At 34.7% G+C, this 15,663-nt stretch overlaps 1 protein-coding gene across 1 annotated transcript in view; it reads right to left on the bottom strand.

Moving 5' to 3' along the window:
- Window positions 1-1,130: 1,130 nt before the first annotated feature.
- LOC115210437 (kelch-like protein 9) overlaps window positions 1,131-15,663 on the bottom strand; it is a 31,471-nt gene continuing 16,938 nt past the window's right edge. The window contains exon 3 of the mRNA XM_029779042.2: window positions 1,131-5,080. Coding sequence (XP_029634902.1) covers window positions 3,713-5,080 — 1,368 coding nt within the window. The 3' untranslated portion in view covers window positions 1,131-3,712. The remainder of the gene's footprint in view (window positions 5,081-15,663) is intronic.

Below are 15,663 nucleotides of genomic sequence, written 5' to 3'. Positions count from 1 at the left end.
TTAACTGAATTATGGTATTGAAGAAAGTGTGTACAGACGTCTCTTTGTCTTGAGATTGTGTATTGATTGTTAACAAATGTCACTGTCACAGATATGATATCATTTGTTTGCATGTTCAGTCATTGTGTTGTTTGTGTTTGAAGGACAAAGGGGAAATATGACTTTCCTGTGAAGGAAAGGGTATCATGAAAAAGTGGATGTTAAAACAATGATAATGATGATGGTGGTAAGTTAGATTTTTAAGTACATTTAAAGTAGTTTTTATCTCAAGTTACTAAGAAAAATATTTAATTTTGTCTTAATACTAATTAATAAAATGCAGAATTTCCATATAATTTTCTAGTGAGTCTCCTCTCATGTACAGACATCCACTGCTAGGTAAATGTCTTAACTGATTATTCAGGATTCTACAACAACAAAGTAAACTCATTATAATATAATTCTGTTCATTATTTGATCTTTATTACACTTCGAAACACAGTGCACTTGTCACAACTAATATAATTCCCAACATAAAAATTTTGAAAAATAAATAAAAGAATTCTCTTTTACACACAAGCACACCTTTATATATATATATATATATATATATATATATATACAGACACAGACACACACACACACCACACACACACACACACACACACACACATACATACACACAAGAAATAAATGAAGTTGAAAATGCACAGAGTATATATTAAGATTAATTTAAATATTAAAATAAACGCACTTAACCGGTTTCATATTTATATAATTATCAAAAGTGTACATTATGAGGAATGTGGAGTTTCTGCAAACTTTATTGTTTCTGAGAAACAATAGTTTGTGATACATATCCACATTCCTCACAATGTACACTTCTGACAGTCATACAAATATGAAACCGGTTAAGTGTATTTACTTTAAAATCTAAATAAAACTTCGTTTATTTCTTGTGTATGTATGCATATATATATATATAATATATATATATATATATATATATATATATATATATATATATATATATGACTTGTGTATTAACACAATATTGTTACAGGATCACAAGGTTTGTTAAATATGTCATTCAACATATTATTCGACTTAAAAATATTTTTAACCAACATCCATTAGGGCAGAGAAAAATGTTAAAATACAACATATATTTAATTCTTTCTAAATTTACAGTTTCCATGAAATTTCAGCATTGCACAGCTGTATATGAAGAAGAGAGATAAAACAAGTTTGGCATATCTATGAAAAATCTGGAAGACATCTTCCACGGTTAAAAGATTTCGTTGTTAATTGGCTTAATAATGCAGGGTTTAGCTGCCGATATGGAGGTGGAAGAAATAAGTAAAAAATAGTGAAGCAATTCAAAAGTTACAGAGAAAGGAATATGTTGCATCTTCCAGTATAAACTTAATTTGTAAATGCTAAAATAGATTCTAGTGAAAAGATAAACATCTTTAGTTTCATAAGAGCAAGGGAGGGAGGTAAAATGAGACAACAGAAAATTTGTGAGAAAAGTCAATCAGTCATATGAAAAGCTTCCTCCTTGAATGTGACAAACAAACCACATAAAAGGAAACGATTTTAAATTATTTTTCACAAGTGGTCTTTCTAAGAGTTAAAGAAGAAAAAATTATTTTCATTAAAATAATAATGATGATGTGATGATGATGATAGCATTTATTAAATTCAAAATAGATCTAATTTTTGTATACAGTGTATTACTTGATTAATGTTTTTATTTTCCCTCACATGAAATATAGATATATTAATTTCCTAGGAGGAGGCACAGTCTGTTATGTTCTTTGGCTTAAGACTTTACACATTGGTACGGGCTTGCATAACATTTAGCTTGCTGGAAAATCCTTGTGCAGCTTAATATGATTGTTTGAAATAATATTTATGATAAAATTTACAAATAACCCATCAAACTGCTGAAGTTAGATGCATTATATATAGGAGTAAAAAGTTGAAAAGTGAAAATCTTCAACAAATACCTAAAACTGTTCATTTTAATTTGTATCTGCTGCAGCTTGCAGTAGTTTGCCTGAAAATAATAAGGACCCTGCAAAGCTGTAGAAGTAGCTGAATTTAATAGTCTAATGAAATTAATTTGCATCATGCTCCGTCTTTGCTGCTAGCATCTTACTTACTTAAGCCTCTCAGCTTTCTTTATTTTTCAAATTTTAATAAGGAATAGCAAGTATTATAGGGTGCTGGTAAAGTATCAGCTAATTGGGTCCAATTTTAGTTCCATGTAAAACCATTTCGTTCATGTCATTAATGCTTTGGGGGGAAATAATAACAATGCTCATCCTTGTCCTATCTGAAGTCGCTAAACTTATCACCCATTAATAGATATCTTTAATTGCAATTAGCTGAATTAGATAATGGTTTGATAGTAAGAGGAACAAAGCATAAATAGTTATTTAGAAAGTTGTCATAGGATATAAAGATGACAATAATTGGGGTGGGGTCTTAATTTCTCTTCATTTGTGTTACTAATGCTCTTAGGAAAGACATGAATGTTGTATAGTCACAGAGTAGTGGTGCACCCAGTTTTAATTCTTGGTTGCAGAATTATCCTAATTATTCACTATCCTAATGCTGGCAATACTCTTTTCACACTCTTATTTCCTGCTCCTGTAAATCTTGTGCCTTGTATTGATACAGAAACTTATAATTAAATTGTAGAGTACATTAGATGAGTAATATATAGGAAGTATTTCTGTTGTAAACTGATTGTGACCTGGTTTTGAGACCAAACGTAGCTATTTTACTTCACTCATGCCATCAGTGCCTTTTAATACTAAAGGTAAGGATGTCACAACCTCCATTTTTCCATTCTCTTTAAGACTGACAACCCATTAATGGTTACCTATTATCATTCATGGTCAGCAAGTGACTATTTATTGCACCAGATCACAGGATAAATAAATACTTATCCATACTGACTTTTAAAACACGAAAACATTGCTACAGATTGTGAACATCCAGACATGGCAAAAGGAAGCGAAGTTGTGCAGATTATCATGCATGCACAAGTTAATAGTGTCATCAAAACTCTGAGATATGAAATATACCTAATTAAAGCCACACAAATAACAAATGATACTGTCATACTACACAGAATAAGACTTTTCACTAACATAATAATGGCACTTAATTTCTTTTGTAAATGAGGAGGGGTTAAAATCTGATACAGTAAAGTTGTGAAAAGTTCATTGCTGATGATTTTTCACCAATCCAACCTAAAGCTATGTCCACACGGTAGAATTTAAAAATCATATTGTCTTAGTATTGAAGGATAAAAATTAAAATAAGCTGCTTAGTATAGAAATAATTTTCAATTTTCTGCTTTCTTATTTTTACATCTTTGGCTAAATAGTTTGCACAGTCATAATATCTGGTGGTACCAAAGGCCATCATACTGCAAATGAATCATAACGATATTTCATTCTGCCATGGATCAACACATAGACAGACAGACAACAAACACACATATTTACACACAACACATTTCTGATCCTCATTTATAAACTAATAATGAAAACTTAAAAACCTTTATCCAATCACCGATGATTTTTTTTCCTTCACTTAAACCCCTTCCACAGCACTTAAATACAATTCAATCACACAATCAAATGTTGCTCTCTTCCTTGCAAACTATGAAAGAATATATATCGTGATACTAAGGAGTCTTATTGGGAATGCAGCATTATCGGAAAGGCTCACATCTGTTTAATGTGAGCAAACAACATGCCCTGCCAAGAATGACAAATGGAAAGGTGTGGGAAGTTTTTAACGTGTTCTTTACAGGGTCATACTCTTGAATGATTTCTAAAAGCCTCTGCTCTTTCAGTCCACCTGTAATATAGATTTTATCATCACGTACAAAAGCACCTGCTTTTCGAATACTAACTGTAACTTCCATTGTAGTCCACTGGTCAGTGTTAGGGTTATAAGATTCAATAAGATCAATTGGACTGGCCAATCCATGACTATCCTCTACATTACCTCCAATTGCATAAAACTTCTCTTTAACACATGCCAAAATATGGTTGCAACGAGGTCTCAACATGCGTGAACGATCTTCCCACGTATTAGTAGAGGGATCATAGCGGAGAAAATTGTTAACACAGCCTGTTGTGGTTTGTCCCCCACATACATAGATCTTTCCTTTACAAACGTCTCCAGCATGTCCATAAACAGCAATGTTGATTGGAGCTCTCCAACTCCACTGGTTTGACTCTACTGTATAACTCTCCATAGTAGAAGAGATATTGTTCTTATCTTTTCCACCAATGGCATACAATGTTTTATTTACAGTAACCATTACAAAATCCTTTCGAGCCTCTAATAATGAAGTGAATTCAGTCCAGGTGTCAAATCTAGGGTCAAAGCGGAAGCAACGGGGTGAAGCGTTAAAATTATGATCATTGTTGCAAGTGCCGCCACAGACATACATAAAATTATCAACAACAATGACACCGGGGTTATACATAGGAATTAAAGGATTTCGCAAAGTTGTGAACTTCTCTGTTTTAAAAGTATAACTTTTAGGAGATTCACCATGGCAAAGAACAAGACTAACTTTTTCTGACCGAACCTGAGTGCGTTTAGTCTGATACATAGGCTGTTTAAAAATGTTACGATTATATTCTTGAGCTTCACGGAAAAGCCGATTACATCCTGGGTTATTCCTCATGATATGCAAACGAGCTAATTTATCAAGTTCATCTACACGTAAAAGAGGTAAGCGTATATTTTCAAGCAGTTGTGGTAAATACTGTTTGCGCACCTGATCATCCCATTTGACCCATTCAAGTACAAACATGACCAGTTGGTATTCTGAAGTGACCCTTAAGTTGTCTCCAGCAAGTAAAAATGCTAGTTGAGTATGTGTCAATTGGTAATATTTTTCTGAAGTAACAATGCGTTCAAAGTTTTCACGGATGAAGTCACGAGATTTTTCTTGAGCATTTACAAGTGAATAAAGATCAGCAAGGATGAGGACATCAACACAGCTATCCAAATTAATTGACTTGACAAGGTATTCAGTGCACAATTCAACAGAATCAATAACCTGTAAGAAGAAAACAAAACTATAATAACAAAAGATCTCAGGAATTCTAAATTATCCTCCTTATAATAAAAATTCAGTACATATACAAGCAACTATATGTAAGTACTCAAAATTGTATAAATACATTAATACACCTATTGGTGTATCACATATAAATATAACATAAAATGGTGAACATAAGCATAAGATAATCACATAAAATTATAACATAAATGGGAAACAAGTATAGAACATTATGAACTATTTTCAAACAAGAACTGTTCAGTGCCTGCACAGGAGTATTTTGAGGTACAATTGTTTCTTAACAAGTGTTTAAATATGCATTTTGTTTTTAAAAATATTTATGATGCTTGTAACTTTTATTTCCAACTTATTTTGCTTTGTTTTTAAATGATTAAAGTTGATGTAATTTATTGATTGAAAGTTGTATGACATCTCACACTTCTAATCCAAACTATTCCCTATGATATGCTACCTCTCTCTCTAGCTCATTACACAGTGTTCATTTGATGAGAGGATCAACAAGGACTGTATCTGTATATTCATGCATACAGGTATATGCATGTATATATATGCATATGTAAGTATATATGAATGTATGTATCATCATCACTGAACTTCTGTTTTCCATGCTGGCATGGGTTGGATGGTTTGACAGGGAATCAGTGAGCTGCATCAAGCTATTATCTCTTGTAGTTTCTGAAATGTTTAAAATAATGATCTATGAGTTAATGCTGTATTTTTGTTGCTGCATAATTATTTACAATGAAGTTTTAATATTCAACTGGGATTGTGAAAGTGGAAGCTATTTTGTCAGGCATAAAAACTGAAAAAAGATATTCATAGAAAGGCCTAACACAATCATACACCAAACTTATTACAATCTTTTGCCTACAAATATGCTGTCTTTTGACTGTCTATTGTATTACTGATACAATGACCACTGCTTCTTTGTGCTACATAGTTTCATGTCACCTCCATTCAGCCCAACTCTCTCTCTCTCTCTCTCCTCTCCTGTTATCCATACTGTGCTACTCCTAGCCCTACATTAACTATTATGGCTGATCTTTCCACCCTCCAAAACTACAATTATCTGGAATCCTCACCTGCCCAAATTTTTCCTGTGATTGTTGACTTTATATTAATTAAATTTATTTCTATGTTTTGGTTTATGTTTTTCACTGTTTGATTTGCCTAATAGTGGTTTTATCTCTAATTTAATATATATGTATATATATATATATATATATATATATATATATATATATATTATATATATATATATATATATATGTCATAATTTTATGTCCTTTTTTTCCATACTGGCATGCGTTTGACAGTTTTAGGTATTTGTTGAAGATTTTCACTTTTCAACTTTGGACATGAACTCACTTGTTTGGAGGGCCTGTGAAAGTCATAGCACTGTCCCTTTCTCTAACATATACATGCATATGACATTGGAGCACAACAAAGTTATCTGACACATTGGGTCATGTCAAACCACCCAACTCATGTCTGCATAGCATAGGAGTATGTAAAATGGTGATAAAGGTACTATTTGCACATTTTTATAGAGCCTGATTGAAAAAAGATTTAAAGGTTATAGTGCATTTTGAATTGTTACAAGTCAATGGTTTTACAAAAGACAACTTGATATGAGAGAGGAATGAAGTTGAAAGGATTAAAGTGATTGAGATACAGACTAACAGGATACTAAGTGAATTTATGAAAACTAAATGTCAACACCAGTTCATTCCTTTGACACTATTTTACTTGTATCCTGCAAATCACAGCCAATAGAGTAAAAAACATTGGTCCATGGTACACTTACTGTAGTTAGTGTGCCAGGGACCAAGCAAAGCATGAAAGAAACTCAGCTTGCCTTAAATATGAGCAGTAGTGTTTGGGGAAAATTATTTGCATTGTTGAAAGATTAAAGTTGCTCCAACAATATATACTTTATAAATTTTCAACTTTTTAGGCAGTAGAGTAGCAGAAATGAGGGGGGTCAGGTTAAATGTCTTGTATTTAATTTCATCCCTTTACATTCTGGCTACAAACTCTTTTAGGATCATCTTCCGGTAGATTTGTGAGATATTGCCAATGCTTCAATTTCATCAACTTTCCTTTTTCATATGATTATTATTTTTTTTTTTTAGATAACCCATCTAACAAACATGAAACCTGTTTTAATATTTACAAACATTTTGATCAGTATTCTCTATCATCATCATTGTCTTATTTCTGGATATATACATAGAAACATGATGTACTCAAATCAGAAAAAAGGGTAAGAGCATGACTATTAATTTAAAACAAGATGTGCCTATTTTAATTCCTGTTTGGTACTACTTACAAATCGAGAAGTAAGGTACCTGATGTCAGTGAGGTTAACAGCCTGAAAGAATCTAATTGTATTGATAACAGTTTTATCTCAAGCATTTAATCTTTTCTATAAATGTTTTTGTTATTACAAAAACATTGGTAATGAATGTTTGCATAGCAAAAATAATTCAGTTTACTTGAGAACTTTCATCATCATTTAACATTCACTTTCCAAGCTGGCATGGGTTAGATGCTTTGACTGGAACTGGTAAGCCAGAGAGCTGCACCAGGTTCCAGTCTGATTTGGCATGGTTTCTACGGCTCGATGCCCTTCCTAACACCAACCACTCCAAGAATGTAATGGATGCTTTTTATGTGCCATAAATTCAGATAAGTTAGCCATTTAGTATGGTTGAAAACAATTCATACATACATAGGTTTGTTAATGTTAACATATTTAATGCAAAGAGTATCAGAGATAACTCCAGGTGTATTTCAATCTATCCTAAGCTACTGAGCATAAAACTTACTGTATATGTTCAGGCATTGATGAAAGAATCGCTAAGTAACTGTGCAGGATAATATATTTGTCTGTAGTTATTTTAGAAATTAAACAATTCAGAGTTATACCTAAGTTTTTGTTTAGAATGAAGTGAGATACAAGAGGACAGTAGCCTTGGCTACTGGATTAGATCTATCCAACTTTTCTATGGGACCTGATAATGAGAGATTTACAGCATAATGTCAACCATGCCATTTGTTTCTATAAATTTCCTCCTCTTCAATGTTATTTTCACTAATTCTGATATTAGAAATACACATGTTTGTTACAGAGCATTGGTCATGTTAGGGGTCAACTCTGTGCAGGGAAATTGACAAACTAACATACTAAAATTACACTTCAATATAAACCAAACTAGACAGGGTTTTCTTTTTCTCTCTAAACATATTTTTTGCAGTTGTATCATGGAAGAGCCAATCTAGCCACACATTACACTGTGTAACACAATTTTTGTCCTTTGGTAGCAACTGTTATTTCCTATTTGCTTACATCCTAGAACGTATGAAAAATGACTAATATTGCCTTCAAATTTTGCTTGCTTTTGTTACATTTATTCCAAAGAATTCCTCTCAACACATGAGTGACATGCTCAAGTGGTTAAGGTCAAGCAGCTGAGAAATCTGTGGTATGAGTAGAATATTTGCTATAGCAATATTTCTGTTTCAGGAACTCAGCACTGAATCTATCTGGAATGTAATGGAAATATGTCAGTTTCAAAACATTGATGTCCAGGTCACAAAAGCAAACTTTGAAGGGAATAACTCATTTCTTCTGATTTCTAAACTGAAATATATAGAAAATAACACATACTGACCAAAGATAAAAAAAATTTTTTTATTTTGTTACACAGCATGAGACAGAATTTGTTTAGTAAGATTTTCTATGGCCAGATGCCCTTTTTGTTGCCACCCCTCACCTATTACCAAACAAGGTAATAGTTTTGGATGGACAAATATGTTTTGATGAATATTGAAAATTAGTGACATTCATTTATGACAATTATGTGCAGTCAAGACAAGGAGACAAAAATGCATACACATGTATATACATACATATATGTATATATTTATGCATGCATATATAGACACACAGAGGCAGTGGCCCAGTGGTTAGGGCAGCGGACTTGCGGTCATAGGATCGCGGTTTCGATTCCCAGACCAGGCATTGTGAGCGTTTATTGAGCAAAAACACCTAAAGCTCCATGGGGCTCTGGCAGGGGGGGGGGGTCCCTTCTGTACTCTTTCGCCACAACTTTCTCTCACTCTTTCTTCTGTTGGCCTGCTCACTTAGCCAGTGGGGTGGCGTTATTTGAAAGCTGAAACAAGGCGAAGTGCATTGTGACCAGCGATGTGTAGCAACATCTGATAGCCTGGTCAGTCACGGTGATATAGACACACACGCGCACACACTGAGCTTCATTCAGTCTAGCCAAAGTAGAAAACACATGCCCAAGGTGCCATGTAGTTGGGAGCAAGCTTCTCAACTATACAGCCATGTCTTACTTGTATATTGTGTATAAATATATATATGTGTGTATATATATATATATATATATATATATATATATATATATATATATATAGATAGATAGATAGATAGATGTATTAGTGTTTATATATAATAGTTTTTCTGTGAGTGACAGCAGTTACATTTGCCAGATGCCATTGCTAAACAGAATAATGTCTTTGCCACTTGACCCTTCTAACTCCTTCTAGACCACCTGGGGCTGGAATGGAGATAACAGACCTCCAATGAAATCTATTGTTCTCAACAATATGTCTATCCTTTTGGCTAGTTTTGGATAGTTATAAAAATAAGAACTCCATAAGCCAAAGTTAGTTAGTGAGAACCTAGTTGGCAAAAAGGAGATGACAGAGAGGCGACCACAGACAGCTGGAATCAACCATACATGCATGTCCAGACCTAATCAATTGGATAAAAATCCTTCTGCTTATTCTGCTCGGTATCCATGTATCTGTTAAGGATGACATTGGTCACTCACCGGTTGAGTTAGTTTACAGCACCATGCTGGCCCTGCCAGGGCAGATTATCACTCCAGGTCCTCTACAGGATATTCCTGATCCCACAACTTATACACATTGTCTCTGTGCTCATATGTCCCATCTCACACCTAATGGACCCCGTTCACAAAAAACGGACACATGTCTCATCGGACATTAACCAATGGACGTACATTTTTATCCGGAATGATGGAATACCATCACAAATCTGTCCACCATATTCTAGACCCTACAGAGTACTACACAGAATGGAAAAATACTTCGTCATCGACATAAATGTTAAGTGAAAGTATTGATCGACTTAAGAAAGCTTTCATTGAACTCGATTCCACATCATCATCGTCAATTCTGCATCTCCCACAAGAACCTCAACATCTTCACAGCAAACACACAAAAGAAGCACAATCAATTTTAATTTAATATAACAAACAGGAAATTGAATTAGAGCAGTGTAAGTGTTAAAGGTATGGTCCTTGTGAAGTTCAGTGGAAAGAAAAAATAAATAAATAAGTCTTGTAGGTGTTCGTGTAGAAATTAAGGCATTGGTGCCTGTAAATCACTCATCTGGAATTTTTTTTGAAATACTGAATTTGTACGTATTTTGCTGGCCAGGGCTAGAATGGAGATAACAGACCTCCAACGAAATCTATTGTTCTCAACAATATGCCTATCCTTCTGGCTAGTTATAAAAGCAAGAACTCTGTAAGCCAAAGTTAGTTAGTGAGAACCTAGTTGGCAAAAAGGAGATGATGGAGAGGCGACCAAAGGCAAAATCCAGTTAGTGAGATAATTCAACTGAGAGAAGGCTTACCTGTGAGAATGTCAAACTATGATACAGTGTCTTATCACTACACCACTGCTGTTTAAATGTCAGGCACCATGAAGGTATCATTTAATTGACTCCCTACATTTAACATTCACTCTATCTTCCTCTAATTCCTAGCTAGGCAGCTAGCAGTTGACCAAACATAACCAGCAACAACATACAAGAAAAGATAACTCTATTGTTTTTATATGATACACACACCTGTCTGTCAATGCAAAACATTATACAAAGTAACGGTAAATAAATATTTTCTTAAACTGCTGCTTTTCTTCCATCTTGCATACTGGCAACCAACACCTTAACAACAACTGTTACATATATATATATATATATATATATATATATATATATATTATATATATATATATATATATGTATGTATTTATGTATGTATGTATGTATGTATATATATATATATATATATATATATATATATATATATATATATATATGTATGTATATGTATATATATGTGTGTGTGTGTATATATATATAAGTGTGTATGTATATATGTATATATATATCTGTGTATAGTCTTTTTGTCTTCTTTCCATGTGCTATATGAACACAGCACTTAAAATGGTTCTTTAGAGTCAGATCATGGCTGCTATTTTCAGCATGGCAATATCTCGTAGATACCCTAAGTTATAATTTTAATAATAATTATTACCTTTGAAGGTTGTTATTTCCATGCTGGCCACTTGCTAAGATTGTTATTTAATTTAAATTAACGATCTTATCCTTATTTTGTCTGTTTGTTTGTATGTATGTATGTGTTTGTGTGTGTGTGTTTGTGTGTGTGCGTGCGTGCATGCATGCATGTATGTATGTATGTTTTTTTTCATGCTTGCAGGGGGCAGATGAAATTCCTTGAGGCAGATTTTCTGTTGCCAGATGCCCTTCCTGCTTGCAAACACTTCACTTGTTTTGAAGCTAAGGAGATATTTTTCTTTTCATCCTTCAAACATGGGCAGCATAATGGCCAGACACGTTTAACAGAAGATTGCAAATGAATGATTTTACTTATAATATGGTGATGTTTGTTAACAAACATCACATGATGGTGATAAAGATGATGATGTATAAATAAATGACAGGCTTCTTTCTGCTTCTATATACAAAATCCACTCACAAGGCTTTGGCTGGCCCTGTACTGTAGTAGAAAATAAATATTGCTGTTATGTAATAGGACTGAACCTGACACCACATTGTTGGAAAGTGAACTTCTTAACCACACAGCAATGCTTACACCTGTTTTTATATGTATACCCATGCTAGCATGGAAAACGGACGCTAAATGATGATGATGATGATGACACACACTTATATATATATAAACACAGGCATAGCTGTGTAGTTAAATTCACATCTCAACCACATGGTTTTGGGTTCATTTCCACTGTGTGACACCTTGGGCAACTGTCTTCTAGTATAGCCCTAGGGTGACTAGTCTAGTGAATGGATTTGGTAGGCTGAAACTGAAAGAAGACCATTTTGTGTGTGTATGTGTGTAAGGTGTGTTTTTCTTGACATCCTGCAAGAGTTGTAAACAAATGTCACTGTCACTGTCTCAGAAGTAGAGTCCCTCTACTTTCCAATCTTCCATGAAAATGTGTCCACCTATGGGGAAATATTGCCTTACTTGGAAACAGGTGAGGGTTGGTGACAGGAAAGGCTTCTGACTGGGGAGGGGTCTGCCTTAATGAATTCTGCCTGGCCCTTGCAAGTATGGAAAAGTGGCGGTTAAGACAATGATATAGAAAATACACACAGATAATGGATTTTATACATTTATTGAAGACTTACAACTGTTTTAGACAAGTATTGGGATTTAGTTCTATAGTCCAGTCATATTAATCAATCAATCTGTGGTGAATTGACTGAACACATAAAGAACAATCTACAGAGAGCTTATGAAGTATTCCACCTGGATTACTAATCCATTTTTGTTTTGATAGAAAGACAGAGAGAGATCCATTCCCTACCCTTCACTAGGCCTTGTAAATGTGTGAAAGATTATTGGTTCGTCCTCATCACTCTATCATACCCTTCCTCTCCTCTCTATCCATCTCCCCACACGCTTCAATCGTGGTGCTATCATTTATTTCTCTCATCTCACTACTAATGATTCTCACTTACTCACTGCCTATCTCTTTTCTTTCAGCCATCTCCTCACTGCTTCTCTGCCAACCTCAACACCCTCTCTAGCCTACCTCCCATGACTTCCATTCATCTCTTTCCGTTAATGTTTCTTTGATCCTTACAACTTTCATTTACATTTTTTTCCTCCTTCATGATCCCTTCCTCTTAAACCCTCTACTCATACTTGCCCTTATAATGTGCAATATCCCTGGACCATCCTACACAATCCACCACATTACCATTACCACTGTCACTTTCTTTCTCATGATCATTAATTTGTTCCCTGTTCATACCCATCCCCCAATGTCTACTCCCGTGATTCCCAACGTGGGGTGTATGCCCCACCGGTGAGGCATGGTAATATTTTGGTGAGGCATGGTGATATTTTGGTGAGGCATGCGTAGGGTAATATTGAATTTATATCTTTTGTACACAATGTTTAGTATACCAATAGAGAAAGAGGACAATTCAAGAATGAGTTATTAAAAAAAAAAATTCCTTATATCTCTTCTGTAAATTTTGGACACTTTAGAGACAACAGGTCGTTTTCATCATATTCATAAGATCTGATATCACGAAAGAAGGAATAGGGCGATCATTCGTTACTAGTAACATAACTGTCACTTATAAACCCACGTGGGTTTATTTACATTTCTGAAGAAAAAAAGATACCCTTCCCTCCTACCACTAATCCTAACCCCACATATATAAAAAAAAAATTAAAATTTACGGAAAGTGACGATCTTCTTCAAATGTAAACAAATACGCGTGACGTAAATGGGACTCATATCGAAAGAATGCCGAAAAATGTGGTGCTGCAGAGTGTTGATAGGGCAATAAATGGCGTTGGGGGTGAGAGTTGAAAGAATTGAATGGGTTGAAATGGAGTGGAAGTGAGGAGTAGCATCAGTGAAGGAAGAGAAAGAGAGAGAGGGAGAGAGAGAGAGAGAGAGAGAGAGAGAGAGAGAGACAGACAGACAGATTTATGGTATTGGTTACACACAGACACACATATGAACAGAGATGAAAATTGACAGGCCATTTTATTCCCACCAGTCAGTTTGTGAATTCAACAAAAGGTAAGAAAAATCGATATGTTATTAAGATGACTTATCTGTTGCATACGTATTTTTTTTTTTTTGTACTTTAAGTAAATTCCTAGGTAAACGTTTCTAATAGAAAGGCAGAAGACACCAGAAGCTAAAATTTTTTTAAATTGTTACATAATCTCTATAATAAACATGATATTCAACGGAATAATTCCCCCTTCGAACTTTTTTAATTACATGCGTGTGTGTGTGTGCACAAACACACAAAACGGAGAAAATGAAACAAATATGGATGACTTGTTCAGAAACACCTGCGAGTGGGGGAACAGTTCTCAAAAATAGCCCCCAATTGTTTCCCCCCAAAATTCCTACGTCCTCGGAATCTACATAGTCCGAGGTATATTTGTAGAGAATTTCATTTAAAAATATCCATTTTCTTGAAAGTTAAAATGAATTGAAAAGTCGGGGGCGCAGAAATCTGTAGTTATACCGATTCAAAAATATATAAAATGAGTACTCTCTTTTACTTGTTTCAGTCATTTGTCTGCGGCCATGCTGGAGCACCGCCTTTAATCGAGCAACTCGAGCCCGGGACTTATTCTTTGTAAGCCCAGTACTTATTCTATCGGTCTCTTTTTGCCGAACCGCTATGTGACGCGGACGTAAACACAGCAGCATCGGTTGTCAAGCAATGCTAGGGGGACAAACACAGACACACACACACATACATATATATATATATATACATATATACGACAGGCTTCTTTCAGTTTCCGTCTACCAAATCCACTCACAAGGTATTGGTCGGCCCGGGGCTATAGCAGAAGACACTTGCCCGATGCCACGCAGTGGGACTGAACCCGGAACCGTGTGGTTGGTTAGCAAGCTACTTACCACACAGCCACTCCTGGAAGTAAAAAAAAAAAGTTCATCAATATTCAGAGGAATATTTAAAATTTGGATTTATACCCGCTATCCACGATAAACTGTCACCAAGTTATGGGCGAAAAACTCGGATCTGGTGAATTTTACAAAGTCCCCTCCCCATACCTCGGAAAAGATTTTCCCACAAATTTCCTTATAATCGTAATCTATGCCAGCTGAAAGGTATTTATATAAAATTTCGTTAAAAAAAACATTTTCCTAAAAGTTATGAGGGAAAAACTCGGATCTTGTGAATTATCCGAAGTCACCCCCACCTGTTGCTTTCGTTTCCTACACATTTTTTTTTACATTCGTTGCACTATTTTTAAAAAAATTTTGTCTCTGGGTAATATTGTAAACATTAACCAAATTTTGAATAACAAAAATTAGATATCACATGGGGGCATCAGGATTTTAGAAATGATTCGGTGGAGCTTGGCCAAAAGTCAGTTGGGAACTACTGGTCTACTCTGTTAGGCTCTCCACTACTACCCACTTGCAACTATAAATCTATTGTTCTCATCATATTTACCTTCTTTCGTAACCTAACTTAAAATTCTCTCTCTTTCAGTTATAAAAGACCCTCTAGGCCCTTCAGTCTTGTAAACTGTAACATAACTTCACTGTAAAAGCACTCAGTACACCCTGTAAAGAAGCTGGTGTTAGGAAGGGGATCTAACTGTAGACATCACAGACCCAGTCCTCTAACACTGGATCCTGTCAAACTGTCCAAC

The sequence above is a fragment of the Octopus sinensis genome, linkage group LG1 (assembly GCF_006345805.1).
Source record: "Octopus sinensis linkage group LG1, ASM634580v1, whole genome shotgun sequence".
Lineage (NCBI taxonomy): Eukaryota > Metazoa > Mollusca > Cephalopoda > Octopoda > Octopodidae > Octopus > Octopus sinensis.
This window is presented reverse-complemented; position numbering and strand designations above follow the sequence as displayed.